The sequence below is a fragment of the Bos indicus genome, chromosome 11, assembly GCF_029378745.1.
Source record: "Bos indicus isolate NIAB-ARS_2022 breed Sahiwal x Tharparkar chromosome 11, NIAB-ARS_B.indTharparkar_mat_pri_1.0, whole genome shotgun sequence".
NCBI classification, from domain to species: Eukaryota; Metazoa; Chordata; class Mammalia; order Artiodactyla; family Bovidae; genus Bos; species Bos indicus.
In genome coordinates, this window is record NC_091770.1 from 73,791,900 (window position 1) to 73,813,861 (window position 21,962).

Consider the following 21,962-nt stretch of genomic DNA (forward strand, 5'->3'; position numbering starts at 1 on the left):
ACAGTCAACAGGTTGTCTTTGTGTCCACCTACAATCCCTCACGCCAGTTTCAGCTCTTTATTCGGGTTCTATACCAAGTGCAGCCTGTTTACTTCCGTATACCAGAGACTCGCTGAGCATATCCTGTGGACCAGACCCTGTGCTGAGCTTTGAGAGGGTACATGGTGAGTTTAGGGTGTGCCCAGGTAATTAATGGCCACAGATCAAGGTCGAGGGAGAGGGAGACACAAAATGCTCGAAGGACAGTGAGGTGACAACCAACTGGAGAGATCAGGGAAGACTTCTTAGAGGAGGTGGCACCTGTGGTGAGCCTGAGAGCACAGAGATGGGGCTTCCTGACCAAGGAGAGGAAGCCAGGCTGCATGGGATAAGGTGGCTGGAGTGTGGCGGAGACTCTGGGGCAGTGAGTGGGGCCTCCGTGTGCTGGAAGCCAGCCTGAGGCCCCATGCAGTTTTGAGAGGAGTGGGCCTCTGTGCCCTGTAGCTCCGGTGTGCCCCTTGGGGACTCACTTTGAATTTCCCTGCTTGTGGTGGCTCTTGGGGGTGGTAGGGGAGAAGAGAGGGAGGGAGAAGAAAGGGAGGGAGGGGAAGGGGCCAGCTGGGCTCATTTGGTGTAGGATCTTGATGATTCCTTTATGTTCTGTAGACTGAAGCTTAAGAGCTCAGACTCAGGGAAACAGAGCAGGGTTTAAATTACAGCAACCCCGGGGTGTCGCGGCAATTAAGGGGAACACCAGCGGGGCTGTGTCTCTGTCAGTGGTGGGAGCGTGATGAGAATGGGCGGCAGGAGGGTCCCTGACCTGGCCTTCCAGAGGCATCCCCTGCCCCAGGCTGAGGCATTGCAGCACCCACATCATTCTTGTCAGGGGCCGAGAGCACAGGGAAGGGGAAGGGGGTGCCGCAGACCCTGACTGCCCTGCCATCTCGCCTCCCTCCTCCACATGCAGCAGAACTGAGCCCCCACCTGGAGGAGAGATGCCCCCAGGTGTGACTGGCAGCCCCAGCAAGGACAGCCAGGGCCCACCAGGCCACATCTCCCTTGCTGATCACATCGCAGCCCTGCTTGTCTGGAGGACAGAGACAGGGGGAGGAGGTGTGGGCGCCCGGGGCTTTCCTAGCCAAATCCCAGCAGGGAATGCAAATTTTTTTTTTCAAATGCAGCTCCGCATTGCCCATTCCCATCCTGCTCTGGTCCCCCCTGATCTCCAGGATTTCCCAGCCTTATTTACATCTATAAGCAGGTTCCTATTTTCTCTTTCCTGAGGTCATGGCCCTGCTCACTGTCATCCTTATTGATCTTCCCTCTCTGTTTCTGTTTCAAATGTCAAGGTCATCTTTAATTCTGAGCCAGTTGTTGGATGCTCCTTCTGGGTGCACAGAGGGCATGGAGGACCATCTCTAACAGCTCGTAATGGGACGGCTGGAACTTGGGTGTCCTGGCCACTAATCAGGTGCTCTTCCTGCTGTGCTGCTAGGTAGATGGCTCCTGGGGTCAGTGCAGAAGGTGTTCTAGACCTAATAGATCAGCTTGATCCTGGTGTGCCTGGTGCTTCTTACTTCAGAAGGTTAAAAGATGCTCAGAAGGGTGTTACGGGGTCAGATCTGTGGTTGACTGAGCTGTGAGTTGGATGTGGGCTCTGTCATGGTGAATGCCCAGGAACACCTGAGCTGGGAGGCTGGGAGCTTGCCTTCCCTCAGAGTTTCCCCAGAGGACCCAGGGAGGGGCAGGCAAGGGTGCTTGGACCCATGCCAGGCAACTGAGATCCTCCAGCAAAGCAGAACCTGTTGGCAAAGGGCTTCTTGAAAGCATGGTCCTGTGTGATTTATTTTGTAGACTCTGAAAGGGTACCTAAGTTAATGGATAAAAGGGAATCTAGTCAGATTCTCCCAAAGCCTTTGAAATGGGATACTCAGTGTGTCTATTGTGACATGTTGGATCTCCATGATACGGTGTAAGGTCACCCCCGCAAGCAGTGTGCAGAGTCTGATCTCATTTTTGTCAAGTTCCTTTAAAACGTATACCACTATGCACATGTATAGGCTAGCGCATGCTTAGAAAAAAGTCATTCTAGAAGGATCACCCAGCAAGCGTGTCAGCATTTTGGTTATACACTTTATACACTTTTGTAACCTTTGTGACAACGTAAAGGCACATGCATTCCTTTCTTAATGACCACAGCAAAAATAAAACCACACTTCTGAAGCTTCTGGATAAGAAGTTGAAAAAAATTTGAGTCACCCTTAGGCCTGAAGGGTGGGCCCTTTTATAATGGATGTGAAACTGGCTTGGAGAGTGACAGCAAAGGGTGGAGCTACTCAGGTACTTGTATTTTCTGGAAAGGTTGCAGGGAGATTTATTGCAGACCCTGAGGTCTCCAAGCGAAGGCCTGGACTGGCTGGGGTTGGGTGAGAGCAGGAAAACAGGTAGCTGGCAGCACCCCAGTTCACGTTGGGGCTGCAGACCAAGTTCACATTAGAGGGTAGGGATGGGAAGCTCTCAGATCTGACCAGGATGACAAGTTAATCATCGAGGATCTTCAGTCTGGTTGCTCTTGTGACCCAAATGGTCCCGGTGTGGACCTCAGGTGACCCAGCCCTGGCGTAGCCTGGGGAGCCACATGCAGGGAGGACAAGATGGCGCTTCAGGAGGCCCTGCCAGGGGCAGAGGGGAGGCCTGGGAAACTCATCTGGCATGTGGGCTCAAGCTGTGTCCGACTCTGATCTGGAGGCCCAGGAGCAGGTGGCAGTGACCCAGGTGACAGGGTGGAGAGGTGAGGAGGGGCGGATACAAATTCCTCTGCTGGTTGCTTGGCAACAGCGCCCACCTCCCCCTTCCACAATCGGATCGCCTAGCCCCGGGCCATGGGTGCCAACTTGGAGCATGCTTTGCCCCCTGAGACTGGAGAAAGGGTATGTGGACTTCTCCAGCCCCGCCCCACCCCATGTCTGGAGTGAGGCTGGAAGATAAATAAAAGGACCATTAGCATCAGCATGGAAGCAAACCGGTCCCTCTGTGGACCGCCCCTTGTCCCAGGTTGCCAGGAGACAGATGTGCAGGGCACAGAAGTGACCAGAGGGTGGGCAGACCTTGATTTGCATCTCACCCTGCTACTCCTATGGTAACTGAGAGACCTAGAGGTCTCTGAGCTGGGTGCTTCATCTGTGAATCAGGGATAAGAGGAGCATCTGCCTCTTACTGGTATTGCTCGAATCTAATGAAATATTGATGATGACATCAACACTGCGCCTGGCGCATAGTAGGTACTCAGGTGGTGTGCATTCCTTTTCTGTTAGTTGGGTCATGACAGGGGTACATCTGGGGACTGGGCGAGATGACCCCTTCGAAGGCCCCCTTGTCTTCCAAGACCCCACACGTGTTGTCTGTCATCTTCATCACCCCTGCGGGGTTGCAGGGCCTCTGTCTCCTCCTCTGTAAAGCCCAGATTTAGCTGGTTGATCTCCAGCCCTGGGCATCTCATCTCTGGGCCTTTAATTTTGATGTACTTTGGTCAGTTTCTTGAGACTCTGTGCCCACCAGGAACCAAGCAGGTTCCTCAAGCCCTGGGCCCTCTCCCTTCCTGCCCTCTGCTCTCTTTGGGTCCAGAGCAGGGACTGGCCTCTGCTCTGGTTGCTGGGCCCGCTGGCAGGGCCAGCTCTGCCCCCTGGCCCACAGGCATGGGAGGGTCTAGACCTCAGCCGGGCCTGGCAGCTGGCGCACAGCACTGCTTCCTAATGGTTTTATTAGCAGCAACAATGTGGTGCTTGTTGCCATCCTTCCCAGGCCTGTGGTTCCCAGCCCAACTAGCGGTGGCCTGAGGGCCTGCCTGGTACTGGCAGCTCAGCTGGGAAGCCCAGTGGGGCAGGGCAGTCGCCTCTGCGTTTTCTTTGGTCAACACCCTCTGTGTAGCCTGGACTCTGAGATGGCATGGTGAGAGACTGGGGCCCCGACTCGACAGGCCTGGCAGCTCTTAAGTTTTCTCTCCAGAGGCTCCTTGTTTCAGATCCACAAATAACGTTTATTTATTAATTTACTAAAGACCTACTATGTGTCAGGCACTGGCTACAAAAATATAAAGAGGACTAAGCCGGTCCTCAGGGTGTCTGCAGTGGAGGCGAGAGTCTGGCAAGGTGACCATTACGTCATAGGTGGGTGGAGAGAGCTCTGCGGCATGTGCCCAGGGCATTCCATGAGCTCAGAGAAGGGACATCTCAGGCAAGTGGGGAGGGAAGATCCGAGAAAGGTTTCTTAAGGAGATGAGGCTGGAGCTCAGTCTTGAAGAGTGGGCAGCAGTTAGCCGAGTGGTTCAGGGCATTTTCTCCCCTGGTGCGGCAAGAGTGAAGGGTGATGGGAACCATGGGATGTGAGGCTGGGAGGGCTGAACAGAGCTGGACAGAAGGCTGGGATGTTACCCATCAATAAGCATTGGGCTTGGAGTACCATGCCCGTGTTTGTGTATCAGAAAGATGGTCCAGGGGCATCAGGGAGGAGAAATTGGGCAGCTGAGGCTGGGGACAGATTGCCCAGGCAGAAGGCTGGTGCAGGAGTCCAGGGGAGCAGCAGCGCAGGCGCAGAGGAGGAGGAGGGCTGTTCTGTGAGGCATTTAGGTGGGAGTGGCTGGATGATGGAGAGGGTGAGGGAGCTGGCTCAGCCAGCCTGGTGGGCGGGGCGGGGGTGCCATCCATTGAGAGGGTGCAGGTGGAGGGAGTCTAGGAGAGATCTAGGAGTGCTTCCCATGGGAGGCGGGGCTGGAGTTGGGACTTGAGGGCGGTGCTTAGGATTTTTACGCTGCTGGAGCCTGGGCTGAGCCAGGAAGGTGAGAGAGGCCTGGGTGTGGGGGGGCCCAGGGAGGTGCAGTGTCCAGCGGATGGATTAGAAAGGCAGGTGCGTTTTTCTCCGTAACTGGTAGCCATCCTTCTAGATTTTTGAGGATGGAAGAGACTTAACCAGGAGTTTGTACCACATGCACTGGGGATCCTGACGTTGGGGCCCTTGATCAGGGACTTTTGCTTCTCAGGAGCTCCCCCAAACGATGAGCCGCAAGGCCTAGACCCTGTTCTTCAACTCCCACTGCAGGACCTGGAGGGAGTTGTCATCACCCCCTGGAGTTGCAAAGTTGACATCCACCCTCCATTCAGAGGCAGGTCTGCCAAGGTAGGAGCGCAGAAGATGGTGTCTGCAGTGCTTGTAGTGTTTGCAGTGTCGGTAAGCAAACAGAAAAGAAACAAAAACTGTTTCTCTAAAATAGAAATACGAGTCTTTTGTGTATCCTAGGAAGAAGCTGTTTCTAAAGAGTGTCTAGAAAACGGCATGAGCCAGGTCAGCATCCCTGAACCTGGGCAGAGGCGAGAGGCGGCATGGCGTTGCGCCAGGGCCACCAGGGTTGGTGCTGGACAGGCAGGGGTTTGACCTCAGCCTTGCCACCTCCTAGCCGCGTCCCCCTCAGGTAGATCACTTAACTTCCCTTAGCCTCAGTTTTGCCGTCTGCAAAGTGGAAACCACCTTCCAGGCTTGTGGTGTTTGTTTCAAAAGCCCTGCTTCTTGCACTCAACTTGCATGCTTTGTTTCATGTATCTTTTAAAAGAATGCTCCTACAGTTGGCCTCACAGGTGCATAAGGATTGCAGTTCAGCCGTGCCTGGCCCCTGTCTGGCGCTCAGGAGGCACAACCCCTCGTCGCCTGTCTCACAGGCTGAGCCTCCTCTTGCTGTTCACCTCCCAAGAGGCCCAACCCCCAGTGGGTTTTGAGTTCCAGGTTCCTGGGAAGTTCCACTTAATCATGTTCCATTGACTCCCTTGTTCTGCAAACCTGGGTCACCCCAGTATATCTGAAGAGCGTCTCTTGAGCTCAGTGGGAATTAGTGGAGGGGAGGTGGAGGTCTGTGCAGAGTGGCTCCTGGCTGTGTGGAGAATAGAAGGCGAGGGTGGGAGAGGCTCTCACCCACTTGGGTCCTGGGTGGACTGTAGGGTGGGACCTTGCCCAGGACCTGGCTTCCTGTGCCTGGAAAAGGGCTGCAGGGCCTTGGGAGATGAGTTCGGGGTGACCTTGGCCTGGACAGTGAGGCCAGCTTCCCAGGAAGCAGGCACACGTGGTGGCCATTGGGCACACGTGGTGGCCTGTAACATGCAGCCACGCCCACGGGGAGAGCTTTGAAGCATCTGTGCCTTGCAGAGGAGGCTCTGGCGGCGGTGGGGGAAGGTGAGTTCTCAGCGGGGGCTCCTGTGGTGGTGATGTTGGCAAGAAGGCCAGTCAGGCTGTCTCTGGCTGGGGATGGGGTGGGTGGGGACCACTGTCAATTCGAGGGTGGAAACCAGTGTTTCTCTGGTTAGTACAGACCTGCTCTTGCTTCCTTGTCACAGGGGGAGCGGGGCTTGTGTGGACCGAGGGTGTGGTGGTGTCATCACATGAAACGTACAGCATAATTAATCTAGCATACCCTTAATGGTATGCATAATTGTGCTGCCTGGTAATTAGGTGTAAATGGTAAGCAGTTCACATAAATGTTTTTGTAATTGGTATTAATTTTGCAGAGGCAAACTAAGTTTATGTGGTTTCCCTCTTCTTGCTCTGTTAGTTTTCTAGCACAGGCAATTCCTAGCTCTTGGAGGAATTCTATTGCAAATGTTTGTTTATAGGGCCGTGTTTTGTATTTTCTCTCAGAACAATGTTATGAATGGTTATGAGGTTCCCAAGCTGGTTTCCAAATGCCTCTTTGGCCCGCACTTTAGGTGAAATGTGTGCTGCATGTGTGGGGAGGCCTCGCTGGGAATCCTCCTGCTCCAGGTTCCCGGAGCCTGTGTGTGTGTGTGTGTGTGTGTGTGTGTGTGTGTGTGTGTTGTGTGCACGCGCTCACGAGCGCGCATACGTGTCTTTCTGCATGTGTCTGTGTGTGAGTGTGTGTCTCAGTGTGTGCCTGTGACGCCTCAGGTGATGGTGGCAGGTTAAGGGTGCTGGTAAAAATGTTATTTATTCTGGTTGCAAAGGCCTTTGCACTGGGGGATTAGGGGAAGCCTTGCAGCATGAGACAGGAGAGAGGACTCTGGGTCAGGCCACAGCAGCTGTGCAGGAGCCATTCTTGGGTGTGGTGTAAAGTAGGAGTCTAGGTTTCCTAAGGACACTTCACTGGCCTTACTCCCTAATTAATAACATTTTTTTTAATGAATGTTTATTAAGTGCCTACCATGCTCCAGGTATCATGTTGAACATTCGATTCAGATTCTCTCGTATCTTAAAACAGACTTAGGAGGCAGGGACTCTTATTCACCCAACTCTGCAGGTTAGTAAAGTGAGGCCCGCGTCTGCGCGGCAGAGGTTTGAGGTGGGTTCTGGCTGAGCCCTCTTAGGGCTGAGCTGCACCAGGGGTGGCTGTGCCACCCGGAATCCTGGGCTCTTCGTCCTCCCCCTGGCTCCCCACCCCGGCCCCTCTACAATTGGTTTGGTTTGGGTTGGGGCAGAAGGTAGGAGAAAGGAAACAAGGGAGCAGTGGGTGGTTCTGACAGCCGCAGACTCTCTTTCCCCCCTGCCCTGGGTGGGAAGGGGCCGTGCCCCAGCAGAGGCTCCCAGACCCTGAAGGCCCTCTGGGGGACCTCCTGGTTGGGGCCTGGAAGGAGTGTGACAAAGTGCAGGCGGGCAGGCATCCATCACATGGGTGGTGTGGGGAGAGAGTGGTCACAGGCAAGCTGGGGACCAGCCTCCAAGGGCCTGAGTACAGGGAGGCCAGCTCTCCCTACTTCCCATGGTTCACAGACACACTGACCCAGTTGCCTCCCGACCCCAGGTGCCCTGGACATCTGGGGCCTGTGGGGCCCATAAACCCCACAGCAGGCGTACGCCCTGGCCTAGGACAGGTAGAGCAGGGGCCTTCTCGGCACAGTGCCTTGGGGAGCTCTGCCAAGCGACCCCTAGAGTGGGGGTTGTGGGGGGTCACTCTAGGCCCCGCAGCACTGTGCTGGATGTTGCAGCTGCCTAGGAGTGATTTCACACAGTCCTCTCGGCCTCAAGGGTCGCCCAGACCCGGGAGGATGGGAGGGGTGGGTGGCGGAAGCGCAAGGTGCAGGGCAGGACTCTGACCTCTTGTGCTTAGGAAAACACGCACATCCGTCTGCATGTGAGACACTAAATGACCACACAACAAACTGATTAAAGACCCCTGGGTGGATGGTTGAGGAGACGCGATAGTGGGTGGGGGTGCTGAGGGATGGAGGAAAAGGGGCCTGAGGGGGCTCTCTGGGAGGAGCCCGCCCCACCGCTCCCCTTGGAGGAGAGAACTATGTGAGTGTTGACACAAGTGTGTGGGAGCAGCGGATGTGAACCCGGGGCCTGGAATGATGGAGTCCACTAGGCAAGGTGGGGGTCAGGTCAGAGCGATAGGCTGAGGTCAAACTTGGTGAGCCAGCAGTGTGGACCAGACCCGAGTTTAGATTTTACGGTATATGAAAATCACTGGCATCAGAGAGTTTTTTAAAAATAACAGCTTTGTCAGGATATAATTCACAAATCATGTAGTTCACCTGTTTAAAGTGTGCAATTCGATGGTTTTTAGTACATTCACAGAGTTGGGCAACCATCACCACAATCAATTTCAGAACATTTTCATCAGGCATCATAGGTTTTGATTGAGGAAGCCATGTGTGGAGAATCTTTGCTGAGAGGCTGTGGTGGGAAGGAGAGACATCGCAGGTGGCGTTCCAAGATAACTGTCAAGGTCTAGACCTGTGGTTCCTAGGGGCCGGGAGGGCAGGGATGGGAATAGGCGCCTGAGGGTCAGGCACCTGAGGGTCAGGCGCCTGGTGCAGTGCGGGGATGGAAGGAGGAGGCAGGACCTCAGTTCTCCCTGGGGCGGGTTTTGGGTTTTGACAGCTGAGGGTAAGGTGCTGCCACTTCCACACAGAGAGCAGAGCCAGAGGAAACATGAAGCCTCTGGTTCTAGAAGAGTAGGATCTTAGGTAACTGCAAGTCATCTGGGTGGGGGTGTCCAGAGAATAAAGATGGAGTCCTTGCAGTAGGTCTGCGCTCACTGAAGGCCAGGGATCTCAGCAGAGGAGAATTTCAAGCACAGCTGGAGCTGAGTGTGACCTGAGGGGGTGCCCACTGTGCAGTAGTGGGAGCAAGACCCCAGCCAGCTCAGGAGACAGAGTGGAGGGGCCTGAGGGCCAAGAGCATAGAGCCAAGTTGGGAGAGAGAGCCAGAGAATCCCCTTGCTTATGAACTTGCAGAAGCAGAGGTATCCTGTTCACCCAGGGCCCAGCCTGGCAATGACACTCAATAAATGATTGCTGAGTGAGTGCTTGAAGCCGAGAATGACTAGCTGGCAAGGAGGCTGAATTGAGCTCAAAGATGCCAAGGACGGAAAAAAGGCCCTTTGAGGCCGTGGGTGACTATATCTGTCAGGGTCAATTCAGGAGACAGAAACCACATAGTGATTTGAACAGGAAAGTTTTAATATAAAAACTTATTAACCATAACGGGATTGGAATATCAAAAGATTGACCAATAAGAAGTAAAGAGAACTGCAAAGGATACAGAAGTAGCATTTATGAGAACAGCCACTACACCTAAGGTGGCCACAGAGTGCCCAAGGTAGAGGCCTCCAGGGTTGAGAGCCTGACCGTGATGGAAAGGGCATGGCCCTGGCTCCCCAGATGACAGAAAAGTCACTGTGGTGCCATGTTGGCACTATTCGCTAGAAATTTGTGCTGCCTGTACCACCACCCCCACCCCCGCCCACTTCCCCACCCCACCCCCACCCCCCATTCCCAGAACTCAATGGAAATCCATCCTTTTGGGTCCCAAGGAAAGTTGTTCATGAGGAATTATCTTGCTGGAGGTACAGTGCTGCTAAACTACCCCAGAGGAGAACTGAGTGAAGCTGCTGGCTGTTCTTGACTGTGAAACACTGCTACAGCCAAAGTGCTGGAGCAGTGCCTTGGCTGCTGGAGCCGGGCACCGGAGAAGCTGTGATGGGACAGGACTGGGCACTAGGGAAGGCCCGGGGCAATAGGATCTGGCTGCTGGAGAAGTTGTATACAGTGCAGGAGTCCTCCACGAGAGCACTCTGGCTCTGGGAGAGAAAGCACCTCCTCCTCCAGTGTTTCTGCAGTGCCCTCTGCTGTTGGGGTTTGATGTCAGGCCAGCTAGCAGAGGGGACTTATTTAAAGGGCCTTGCTGCATCTTCACAGAGCAGGCAATGAAGGGTGAATCAAGTCGCTGGCACAGTCTGCTGCTTCAGCTGCACAGCTTCCAGTGGCTTCCTTTTTACACCCATGTGACTCCCCTACAACAACAGAATAGTTGTATCTCTACTTATCAAAGCAGCTCTCCTGCTTCCTGTTCTCACCCTGTCTTCCAAACAGGGAGTCCCAGCACTAATTGTCTCAATCACTGTCCGCATGAATAATGCCTCATATTCAATCACAGTCTCCCTGAATATTCTGTTACCTAAAGACTAGACTGTAATTCGCAACTGAATTAACTAAATAAACTAAATTAACTTCCAACAACTTGTTTATAAAATAATGAAAAGATGGCTGGAAAAAAAAGAAAAATAGTTACCATGTACAAACAAACACACGTCTCTATCAAGTAAATAGAAAATATGCAAAACTGCCAGAGTTCTCATTTTTGTATTTGTTCACAAGACCACGTTTGCTATCCAGCTTCCTTCTCCCGTTTCTCATCTTCAAGTTCTCTGCACTCTGCTGGGACTTCAGCAGGGCCAGCTTTTACCTGGTGGAGTGACCCAAAACCCTTGATTCTTGAAGGAATCTGAATCCTTGGTCCTCAGTCTTCCTTGGCCCCCCACCCCCCTGCCCTTTTTTTTGGTTGGTTTTTGGTTCCTACAGTTTTTCATTAACCCTTACTTTTGGTTATGGAAGTTCTAAGAGGTACCTGAGAGAATCCGCTAGTTCCAGAGATTATCTTCCTGGCTTCTATTGTGTCCAGCAACCCAATTTCTCCTTGGTGACTGGGATTAGTCACTCCAGCCCATGAAATAACTCCTTTTTGTCTGTTGATTCAGCAATATAAGGGGCTCCCCCAAAAGTCAATGACTTGTGTTCCAGTGCAATTATTGCAGTATCCTCTTGGGGGGCAACGCTCAGAGCCCCTGGACCCTTTCAGAGATATGGGGGTGAAGTGGGGGCCAGATGCAGGGATCATGGGGAGAGTAAGTGAAGAGCCTCTGGAGCTGGCAGTTGTGAACTCTTCTATAGAGAAGGCTGGAAAAGCGGAAATCACACAGGTGTGGACTGTGGGGCACTTCGGGGTGGGGAGGGGTGGGGACAGAATCAGATCCAGGCTTGTGGCTTTCCAGACAGCAGGCCCCACCAGGGCCTCATGGGAGCTTTCAGCCTGGACCCTGTGGCCTGCCTCCCAGACGTGGGACGCCCATCGACTCCCATGTGGCCCATCGCTGCACACACATCCCCAACCCCCTAAGACAGGACTCCTCCTGAGTCACTGTGTTCGGAAATGCGTGCTCCTGTATGGAGCTCTGTATCGGCTCATTTTGGCTCCTAAGAACAACTTCAGCTCCTTACCAGTGTCTATTTTGAGTAAAAACCATTTTCCCCCCCTCCGCTTTTGGGGCTGTGTCATGGTAACCATAAAGTATGAGCAGAGGACTCTGATTCAACTCATCTCTGCCCATGTGGCCACCATAATGGCAGCACTGGGTGTGATTATAAACGCTCATGCTGGTGGTGCCCCAGCCTCGAGGGTGGTGTGACAGCCACAGGTCATCTTGCTGTGACTCCAGAGCTGGCAGATGGGCTTTGAAGTGGGGGACAGCATGGCAGGATTGTTGGCCTGTTGCCAGTGGCTTTTGGTGTTCTATGGGCAGCTGGTGGTTTGGGTGGGAATGACGTTTCTGGAAGTCAGAATGATGGTATGATGACAATCCTCTCCCTCGTGTTGAGAGAGAATAAGCAATCAGAAAGTGGCACTGGGGCCTCCCCCGCCCCCTTATCCAGCCCCAGTCTTGTGACCAAGAGAGGCTGTGGCGGGGAGGGGGAAGATGTGGCAGATAAACATCTCCCTCTGGGAGGCCATGCCGCCTCCCTTTAGCTTTCTGCTGCCCCCAGCCTACCAAGTTTATCACCACCCTGGCGGATGATTGGGTGGTGTGGGGCGCACGATACTCTCCTGTCTTCTGTCACCCACAGGACGCGTTTGCACCTCCTCCTGAGCTCAAGTGGGAAATTCAGCCTTGAGCCTGTTATCAGCAGGCTCAAGGGGCATAGACAGCTCAGCTGGGGGCCGTGCTACTCACATTCATTGCCATGTTTGCAAGGACTCCTGAGTTAGATGAACCTGAATTCAGAATCCTGCCCGGGGACTTTCCCCCTGAAGTACTCTGGACAGGTAATTAACCTCTCCAGGCCTCAGCTTATCCTTCTGTGAAATGGGAATAGTAGTAGAAACAACTTCATAGACTTTATAGGATGGTTCTGAGGATGAGATGGAGGCAGTGCATGTCCCTTAGCACAGTGCCCGACACAGTAGGTGCTCAGCAAATAGAGGGATGACTACATGAGCGAATGGCTCCCGCATTGGGCAGGGCACTGAGTGCCACGATTAGAAGGTTGCATTGCCTGTTACCACCCCTCCCCCTGCCCTCACTGCCGACCAACCTCACCAGGAAAGAGAGACGACCTGGAAACTTTGTTTTCTAATGAGTTCCTGCCCAAAGTTAATATGTGGCTCAGTGGTAAAGAATCCACCTGCCAATGCAGGAGACCAGGGTTCGATCCCTGGGTTGGGAAGATCCCCTGGAGAAGGGAAAGGCTACCCACTCCAGTATTCTGACCTGGACTGTATAGCCTGTGGGGTTGCAAAGAGTCAGACACGACTGAGCGACTTTCACTTTCACTAAGTTAAAACATGGCTCAGTGGTAAAGAATCCACCTGCCAAGGCAGGACTCCAGGGTTCAATCCCTGGGTCAGGAAGATCCAGGAAGATCTTCAATCCCTGGAAGAGGAAATGGCAACCCACTCCAGTATTCTTGCCTGGAAAATCCCTGGACAGAGGAGCCTGGTGGGCTACCTGCAGTCCGTGCATGGGGTTGCAAAAGAGTCAGACCTGACTGAGTTACTAAGCAACAAAAGTTAACAGTGCAGTTAAAAGCTTACAGTGGTCACTTGCTAACTGTAAGAGATCCTGATGGAGTGAAAAACCGGGAGCCCCAGTGGGTGACAAGCCTGGATCTGTATTGATAGCTGGCTCCCCCTACCACCCACGTGCTGTGTGACCTCGGGCAGCTTTGCTAACCTCTCCTACCTCATTCTTCTCATCTAGGAAATGGGGATAAAAATAGTCTGCACTTCAGAGGGTTGGAGTGAGGTATAAAGATGAACAGGATGTTGAAACTGTAAAGCTGTTTCCACAGGGCCTGGCGCGTTGTTAAGAATCCTAATCAGTGTGAGCTCCTGTCTAAGTGAAGTACACTCACAGGCACTCCAGGGATGTCAACAAAGGATAGAGAAAGCTGTGGGTTTGGTTAGTCAGGGACCAATAATTGTTAAAATTTATTGAGTATTTTCTTTGTGTCAGGCACTCTAGTTAGCATTTTTTTTTAAGTAATAATTTTAATGTTATTTCGTCCATTCTCTTTCGTTTTTTTTTTTTTTTGGCCATACCACCCAGCTTGCTGGATCTTAGTTCCCCCACTAGGGAATGGAACCTGGGCCCCCTGTAGTGGCAATACAGAGTCCTAACCACTGGATATCAGGGAATTCCCTGTTAACCATTTTTAATGCATCTCATTTTAAATGTCACAAGAGGCCTGTGAAGTGGCAAGTGTCATTTCCCCCATTTTACAGCTGAGAAAACTGAGGCACAGGTATGCCTCAAGTTGCAAAGTTGTTGCTAGTTAAGCCAGAATTTGAACCCACGTAGTCAGGCCTTCCAGGTAAGACTTAAGGAGGTTGAGATTAGCGTATGAGTCAGCGTATGGCCGTCAGCCACAAGGCACAGACTCACTCACACCAAAGCAGGGAAAGTCTCACATTACTTGGGGGAGGTTCAGAGATGACCAGCCTTCAGGTACAGCTGGATCCAGGGGCCCTCAGACAGTGACTTCAGTTTCCAGCCCTCTATCTCCATCCCTCAGGCAGGCTTTCCCCAACACAGCCAGCAGCCCCTGACTCACATCCTATCATTGTTAGTATCTTTCCACTGCACCAAAACGCTCCTGGGGGGCCTCTGGTTGGCCCCGCCTGGTCACATGCTCACTCTGTGACTAGGGTAGGGGGTGGGGTCAGTGCAAACACCACAAAACCCCCTGGGAAGGGGAGGAAAGAACCAGATAAGTCCACTACAAGAAGAGAAGGCTACCAGCTTGAGGGGTGAAGAAGGAACCTGGTGCCAAGATGGTTAGATATTTGTCCACAATTCAAATACAGGATTCGAGGTGGAGCAGGATGGTCTATCCTTATGGTGATCACGTTAGGATCATTTTTGATGGAGAATTTGGGTTTGTGGGCTGTTATGGTTTTGTTTCTGGAAGAGGATAATTCTGTGCTGGCCCTTGTTGAGGTGAGACTTGGGTGACGGTCTAGTTGGTGCTGGTTGGAGAAGGCGTGGAGGCGAGGCCTTCGGGTGAATGGCCCGGGGGTGCTGATGGCGTTGGGGTTGGTGAAGAGGGTAGGGATGGCACTGGGGACAGTGTGGTGGCGGAGGTGGGAGCTGAACAGCAGGATGGTGTGGGCAGGAGACGGTTGAGTTGTGGGTCTTGGGTCTGAGATGGACTGATGAGCAAGCGGCATCATGGTTAGGAATGTGGGCAGCCATGGCACATGGAGATGCAGTTTGGGAGGAATGTAAGGGAGGTGAACTGTGCCACGCATGGGCAGGACTTGGTGGAAATGATGTGCTGGGAGAATTAAACATTTCGTGAGGGGCGTGGTTGGGGGGGCGAGGAGGGAGGTACCACTTTTAGAGCTGATGATGGAACTCTGTGTGGGTGTGAGGAGCTGATGATGGTTATTCCGTGGGACGTGATGGTTTCATAGAGTAATAGAGGTGGAAGGACTTAGCTGCACTCTTATGGAGGAGGATGGAGGCCAAGCCCACCCGATGGCTGCAGCTGGGATGTAAGTCCTCGTTCCCAAACCCATTCTCTCTTTTCAAAAATTACTCTGTATTTTCTTCACAGTGGTACATGCGTATAATTTAAGAAGTCAGACAGGACTAACATCTCTTCACAAAAATGCACTTGTTCCTCGCCTACTTCCACCTTCTTCTTCTCAGAGGCAACCACTTTTAGCTGTTTCTTCTAGCAATTTTACAGCTCGTGGATCTGAGTAATGTGCGTATTTTTGACTCTTCCGTTGTAGACATTTTCCATTGATTTCCTATGTAGTAAATAAGAACTTAACTCTCTTATATGGCCAGCCATGGCTTTCTACTGTGCCATCCTCCTAAACAGCTCTCATGGTAGGCATACTATTAATAGTACCTTACCAGTGTTCTTTCAAAAATGTCTTATGCTTAAAATAATATATGTATGTGTGTAGCTGGCAAGTAATGGCCCCACAGAAATTCAGGAGATTAGGACGTGGCCGCATCCACATCTGAACCTCGTGTACATGCGTCACCTTGTGTGGCAAAGAGCCTTTGCAGAAGTGATTAAGCGAAGGATCTTGAGTTGGGGAGATTCATCCTGGATCACCTGCACGGGCCCAGTGTCACCATCGGGTCTTTGAACATGAGAGGCAGAGGCAGGCGGGTCAGAGTCGTGCGATGGGAGAAAGACCGGCCATCACTGACTTTGAGGATGGAAAGGGGCCAGGAGCCAAGGAATGTGAGCTGCCTCCCGAAGCTGAAAAAGTCAAGAAAATGGATTCTCCCCAGGGCCTCCAGGAAAGAATACTGCCTGCCAACACCTTGATTTCAGCCCAGTGACAAGAACCATTTTGGACTTTGTTTAAACTTCTGACTTCCAGAACAAATTTGTTTTTTTTTAAGCCATTGACTTTCTGGTAATTTGTAACAGGAGCAATAGGAAATTAATACACCATGTAATATGTATACATCCACATGCATACATGCAAACATGCATTCATTTGTATGTTTTATGTATATATATACACATACACACACACACACACACACACGTTAAATCAACTAATACAACTATTCACAGCTGAGCTTTATACTGTACTACCATAGTTTCCTTTTTTCCTCCTGAAGTGACTAATGACCTTGCTTCTTTATGTGCCTTATTTTCTTTATACCTTTAGCCCATACCTGCCGCACCTGCTAATAGCTATCTGTATGGCTTTCCACAAGGGCAGTCACAGCAAGTATTATGTTTCAGTTCCATTTTTTGAGTTATCTGCTCTAGAGCATACGGTACAGTGTAGCTGCTATTCAGTGACTCCTTCCTGTGGTCTTGGCATTCCCTTCACCTTCCTTCTGGTTAGAATTCCTGTCTTCTGGAGCTCATGTCTTCTTGCTCGGTTTACTCCCCTGTTTGGAGCACATTGCCCATGACAGATCTCCATTTTAATCCAAATCCATTCAGCTCCTGAATCCAGATCACAGAGTAAGAGCAGCCAGTCACACCTGTAGTTCTGTCGGGTTAAAAAGACGGCCCGGGGGTTGGGAGCACTGTGGTGACAGCACTCCAAGTTAGGAGGCTTCCGGTGGATATCTAGTGGTCCTTGGTTGTCCTTGCATGATTAATAACAGGGGACTGAAATGCAGATTAGAAGCTGGTTCACTTGCAGATCCACACTGGCTGATGTAAACAAGCCACTTGGAAACCATTTGGGTTCTGGTTGCCGGTATCTGTATTCTTAGACCTTTCTTCTAGCACCGATAAGATTCTGCTGAAAAGAAGGTAGGAATCTGGCTGCTGGTATTCTAGGAACCCAGTGAGCGACTAGCCTGAGGTATTCAACATCAGCATTGAAAATAAGCTTCATCTCCTTGGGTTTGTGATTTTGCATTTATTTGACAGCGCCAGGCCTGAGTTGCAGCACTTGGGAGGTTTGCTCTTTGTTGCTGCATGCAGGACCTTTAGTTGTAGCTTGTGAACTCTTAGCTTCAGCTTGTGGGATCTACTTCCCTGACCAGAGATAGAACCCAGGCCCCCTGCATTGGGAGTCTTAGCCACTGGACCACCAGGGAAGTCGCCGTCTCCTTGGTTTTGATTTATTATTCTTGCTCTCAGCTGTGCTGGACGACTCTGTGCAAAGACCCTCTGTTTGGTGCTCTCCAGAGAGAAAACCTTCAGACTTTATGGTGGAAGTGTATCTAGATTTTAGCTTCTTTCATTTGATCTTTTTCACACATACCTTCTCTTCGCCCCTGGTCCCACAGATGATCCGTTGTGCTGTCATCCCAAGTGTCTTTAAAGGACTCTGTCATAAATCACTTGTCATGTGCTGTCTGAAATTTGCCTGCCACAAGTCTGCTTTCCAGACCCCCACATTCTGTTGGTGGTGTTTCCTCTCTGTTCAGCCCAATCTTGTGAATTTGTGTCTTAAACAGTCTTTCTCCCACATTGGATTTAGAAGGCCACGCATTTGGACAGTTGGGTGTGTATATTCAGAATCCCAATCTTTCTCCATAACAGTTTTGTAACTGGAGCACTGATGACGGTGACCACGTCAGTTGTGATACCAAGATACTTTCCTGTAGGATTCCTCAAAACAATTGTTTAAAAGCTCTTGTAAACATTATTCATGGCCACTGTGGACTTTAGCAGTATAAAGGAGAAAATAAAAGCTGCCTATCATGGTAGTGGGCCTTCCCTGGTGGCTCAGTGATGAAGAATCTGCCTGCCAATGCAGGAGACGCCGGTTCGATCCCTGGATTGGGAGGATCCCCTGGAGAAGGAAATGGCAACCGACTCCAGGATTCTTGCCTGGGAAATCGCATGGACAGAGGAGCCTGTCAGGCCACAGTCCGTGGGGTCCCAAAAGAGTCAGACACCACTCAGTGATTAAGCAACAACAACGAATCTTGGTGGGAGGGTTCTTGGCAAGGGTCTCTGTTTGGTGGTGGTTTGGTGGTGCAGCCTTGGCACGGGTGAGGAGGATGCTTTGGAGCCAGGAGCAGCAGGGCTGTCGTGTCATGGTGGACACATGCTGCTGTGTTGGGACCGTGGGCTCAGGAGCAGGTCTCTCCCCTCAGCAGCGCTGCTTGGGAGAAGAAGGAAGCTTCTAAGGACCGGTGGGTAGCGCTGTGTCCAGGCCTGGACCTTGGCTGCCCCAGTGGGCCCCACAGCTCTGCAGCGCCTGGCCTGCCCGGCCCTGTGCTGGGTGATTTTCAATGATGCTGGCTGACTTGGAGGGACACTTACCGACAAGGCTGTTCCATTGAGTTACACAAAGGAGCCAAAAGGCTGACCCAGGTCAGCTGTGTTTGCTGTGTGGACAGAGTGTGCAGCTCAGGCGGGTGAGCAGGGGAGGGCGAGGGGGACGAGCATTTCCTTTCCGGGGTGTCTGCCCTCGGGGTCAACACCCTGTGATGTTCTGCTTTTCCCCTCCTGCTTCCTTCCTCTTGTCACCAGTGCTTTTTCTTACAGAAACCCCTGGACATTTCTAGCCCTCAGGGCAGCATTGAAACAAATTTCAGGGTTCTCTGTCCCTAATGTACTTGGTGCCCAGCTCTGCATGGAGTTCATGCTAGACCCTCGGGGCTCACGGAGACACCCAGACCCCCCCTCCCTCAGTCTGCTCCCACTCTTTGCCCTCGGGGCCTCTAGCAGCTTGGCAGGGCAGGGCTGGAAGACCTGGTTCTTGAAGATCAGCCCAATGCTTCCATTTTACAGATGAGGAAACTGAGGGCAAGAGGAGCCCGAGTCAGGATTAGAGCCACCTCTGCTGACTCTGGGATCAGTGTTCTCCCAACCAGACTCTGCCTCTCTCGGCTTCCACCTCCTTTTTGAAGCTTTTGATGTGATGGATGATTGGGGGATGTTTGTGCTAACAAACAAGGAGTGGGTTTGAGGGGGACTTGCTGGCTAATGATGGATGGAAGCCCTGTGGAGTCTGATGGGTTCCTGGGGTTGTCTCTGAGGGGTGGTATGAGCTGGGGGGATGGAGCTTTATAGAGATGCCCTGAGAGTTCTGGAGTTGGTGATCTGGGTTCAAGCCTCTGCTCTGACTCTGGAACACAGATAAGCCCTAGCCTTCTGCAACCTTAGATTCTACAGTAGACGGTAGTGATACTCCTATAGACGGTAGTAACCACTCGTGGAGATGGTAATAATACTCGTGGCTGCCCAAAGAGGAAGGCCCATTCTGGGCTTCACACAGCATGGGACACACGGACCTGCTCTTGCTTCTGCACCCACTGTGCCACCAGCTAACGGCACACATATTCTTCAGCCCAGGTGTCTGTGGTCCACCTTGGGTCGGTGGGGGGGTGGGGGGCAGGGGGCGGGGGTGGGTGGGAGCACCTTCAGCCCATCCAGGCTCTAACTTACAGAGGCCCCTCCTGTCCTGGCCCTAAGGAGGCCCCTCCTAGCGCCAGCTTCCCCTCCATACCACCTGGCCCCCCAACGCCCATCCCTGGGGAGGGGCTGCACCCGTGGGAGACCCAAGCCTGGGCCTTCTCCGGTTCCTGGTTTTCCAGGGAGCCCTGGCTGGAGGGGGATGGGAGAAGAAGCCCTGGAGGGAGGGGGAGTGGGGGAAGCAGAACCGGGAACTGGAAGGGGAAGGGTGTGGGTGGGCCTCGATCCAGCCTGCCTCCCACTTTCCTCCTCCTGCCAGTCCCCTCCCCGTCCTGGCTGGCTGGCGCACTGGAGGCAGGGGCTTGGCCCAGGAGAACTCAGTGTCTCCTCCGAGTGAAGAGGGGGTGGTGAAGCCACAGCACCACCACCCCCAGCTGAGGCCTGTGGTGGGGGTGGGGCCCAGGCTTTGTTAGTTTGCTGGCTTGAGGCCCACACCTGAAGCAGGGAGACTGAAAAGCCCCTAAAATTCAGCCGTGTGCCTTCGCAGGGCCCCTTGGAGCCCACCAGTTTCTGAGGGCAGATGGGGCCAGTTCACGGGGTGGGGGGCAGAGCAGCCTGGCCTCCTCTCTTGGCGTGGCTGCGGCCACAGCCTCTCCCGCCCACAGGGCGTCCCCACGACAGCTCTGCAGACCTAGGCCTTCAGCCCGGCCGCAGCCCCCGAGTTCAACCTCAGCTTTCTCCGGGCCCAGGCGCCCGTCCCGAAGTGAGGTGACATTCATTTCACTACATCCTGTGACTGCCGCTCACTTCCTCCACGTGGTGGGAGCAGTGTGGGGGTGGGGGTGCGGGGAGGACAGATCAGAGGAAAATGTAGCTGGGCTGGGGACCTCTGGGATTTCCCAGGGGGTGGTTGGGGGTGGGAGGGAGGCTGCGGGAAGCTTTCAAAGGAAAGAACAGACGTGAATGAAGACACGGGAGGAGGCGGGAGGCAGCTGTGAGTCCCACTGTGCCATAGCCGTGCGGAGGCCCTGGGGAGACTGTCGTCCCGTCGCCACCTCGGAGGCAGGTGGCGGGCCCCCCAAGGAAAGCCAGGCAGGGCCCCGCTGCCAACTTGGCTGCCTCGATTTCCCCTGGTCCCTAGGGTGCCGGGTCCAGCCAGCACCTGTGAAGAAGAGTCAGGTTGGAGGGGCAGGCCTCACAGGCTGGGGGGTGGGGGGTGCCCTGAAGCTGAGGGGCTGGCTCCAGGAGGGACTAGGGGTCAGGTGGGAGGGCCTGGGTGGGGGGCGGTGCCTGCCCTGCTGACCCCTCTTCTCTTCTCTTCTTCCACAGGTGGAGTCACTGGAAGCCCAACCCCACCGGCAGCCTGAGGCCGCGGTTCCCCAGGGTTTCCGCTCCACACCTGGATCTATGTCTAAGTTGTAACTCTTGCTTACCAAGACCACGATAATTCCTTCCCCAAAGCCCAGCAGCCCCCCAGCCCCGTGCAGCCCCAGCCTGCCTCCCACCGCCCAGCTGCCCGCGATGCCCGCCAGCGGCCCCGGGGACACCAGCGGCTCCGCTCTGGAGCGGGAGGAGGAGCGCAAGGTGAGCAGCTGGCTGTGTGGGGATGCAGGGAAGTGCTGGGCACTGGACCGCATTGCTCTTCTCCATATGGGGCTGTAGGGAGGAAGGAGTCTCCTTTTTTTGTGATAAGCAAACTGAGGCGTGAAGAGGTTAAATACTGCAGGCCAGGCTCCAGGAGCTGGTCTCTAAGCCCCCACCCCCGCCCCTCCGTTGTGTTTGAGCCAAACTTCAGACCCCAGGTCTGTGCGATTGTTAGGGGTTGGCCTGGCAGGGGCCCCAAACCTGGCTTCCTTTCTGAATCAGCCTCTTAATTATCTGTGTGTCCTTATGTCTAAGTCATTTTACCTGGTTTAGCGGCCTCTGTTTGCCCAAGGGGTTAGTAGCTTTGGGGAGGCCAAAGACAAGTTCAAGGAGCTCTGTAGATGGGAGGCCTGGTGAGGACTCACCCTGCTACACAGACAGCTGGCTTACCGCGGGGCATGGGGTGCGGTGAGCTCAGTGTGGCACCAGCCACGGTGGAGACACTGGTTTCCCGCCCCCACCCCACCTCGGCTCTGAGCAAGTGTCACTTCTGGCCCTAGAGCCAGTGACATGCTTGTTTTTAGGGCCCCAAGATGGGTGACCTGTTCGCCCTTCTGCTGAACTCTAGGATGGGCCCAAGTCAGTTAGAGGAGATCCCTGCAGACTAGTGGGAGTCCCGGCTAGGTCCTGACTGGCTACCTGAGGACCTCACCAAGCCATGTCCACCTGTTGGCAGAGCCACTCGAATCCCCAGGGATGGCAGGCCCCACCTCCACCCTGGCAGGGAAGCTGTGCCAGCCACGGCCTTCCTGGGGCGTCCCAGCTGGCAGGCCCGGGCCGGTCCCCGCAGTGTCCTCTGCCTGCTCTCCTTTTCCTGAGCGGGAGTGAGGGGTGGTGGTGCTAGGTGGTAGCTGGGAGTAGCAGGGTGTGCTCACGGGGCACAGTTGGTCTTTCTGGAACCAGGGGGACACCTGACAC

The 21,962-nt window shown here is 53.4% G+C and overlaps 1 protein-coding gene across 6 annotated transcripts in view; it reads left to right on the top strand.

The window, feature by feature from the left end:
• The window catches only part of DNMT3A (DNA methyltransferase 3 alpha), a 102,443-nt gene that overhangs the window by 5,787 nt on the left and 74,694 nt on the right, over positions 1 to 21,962 (top strand). For all 6 annotated transcript variants that reach the window (XR_011569364.1, XR_011569365.1, XM_070799019.1 and 3 more), the window contains exon 2: positions 20,730 to 20,984. Coding sequence is in view for 4 of the 6 variants with exons in the window: in XM_070799019.1 (XP_070655120.1) it covers positions 20,922 to 20,984 (63 nt within the window). In the remaining 2 variants the exon portion in view is untranslated. The remainder of the gene's footprint in view (positions 1 to 20,729; positions 20,985 to 21,962) is intronic.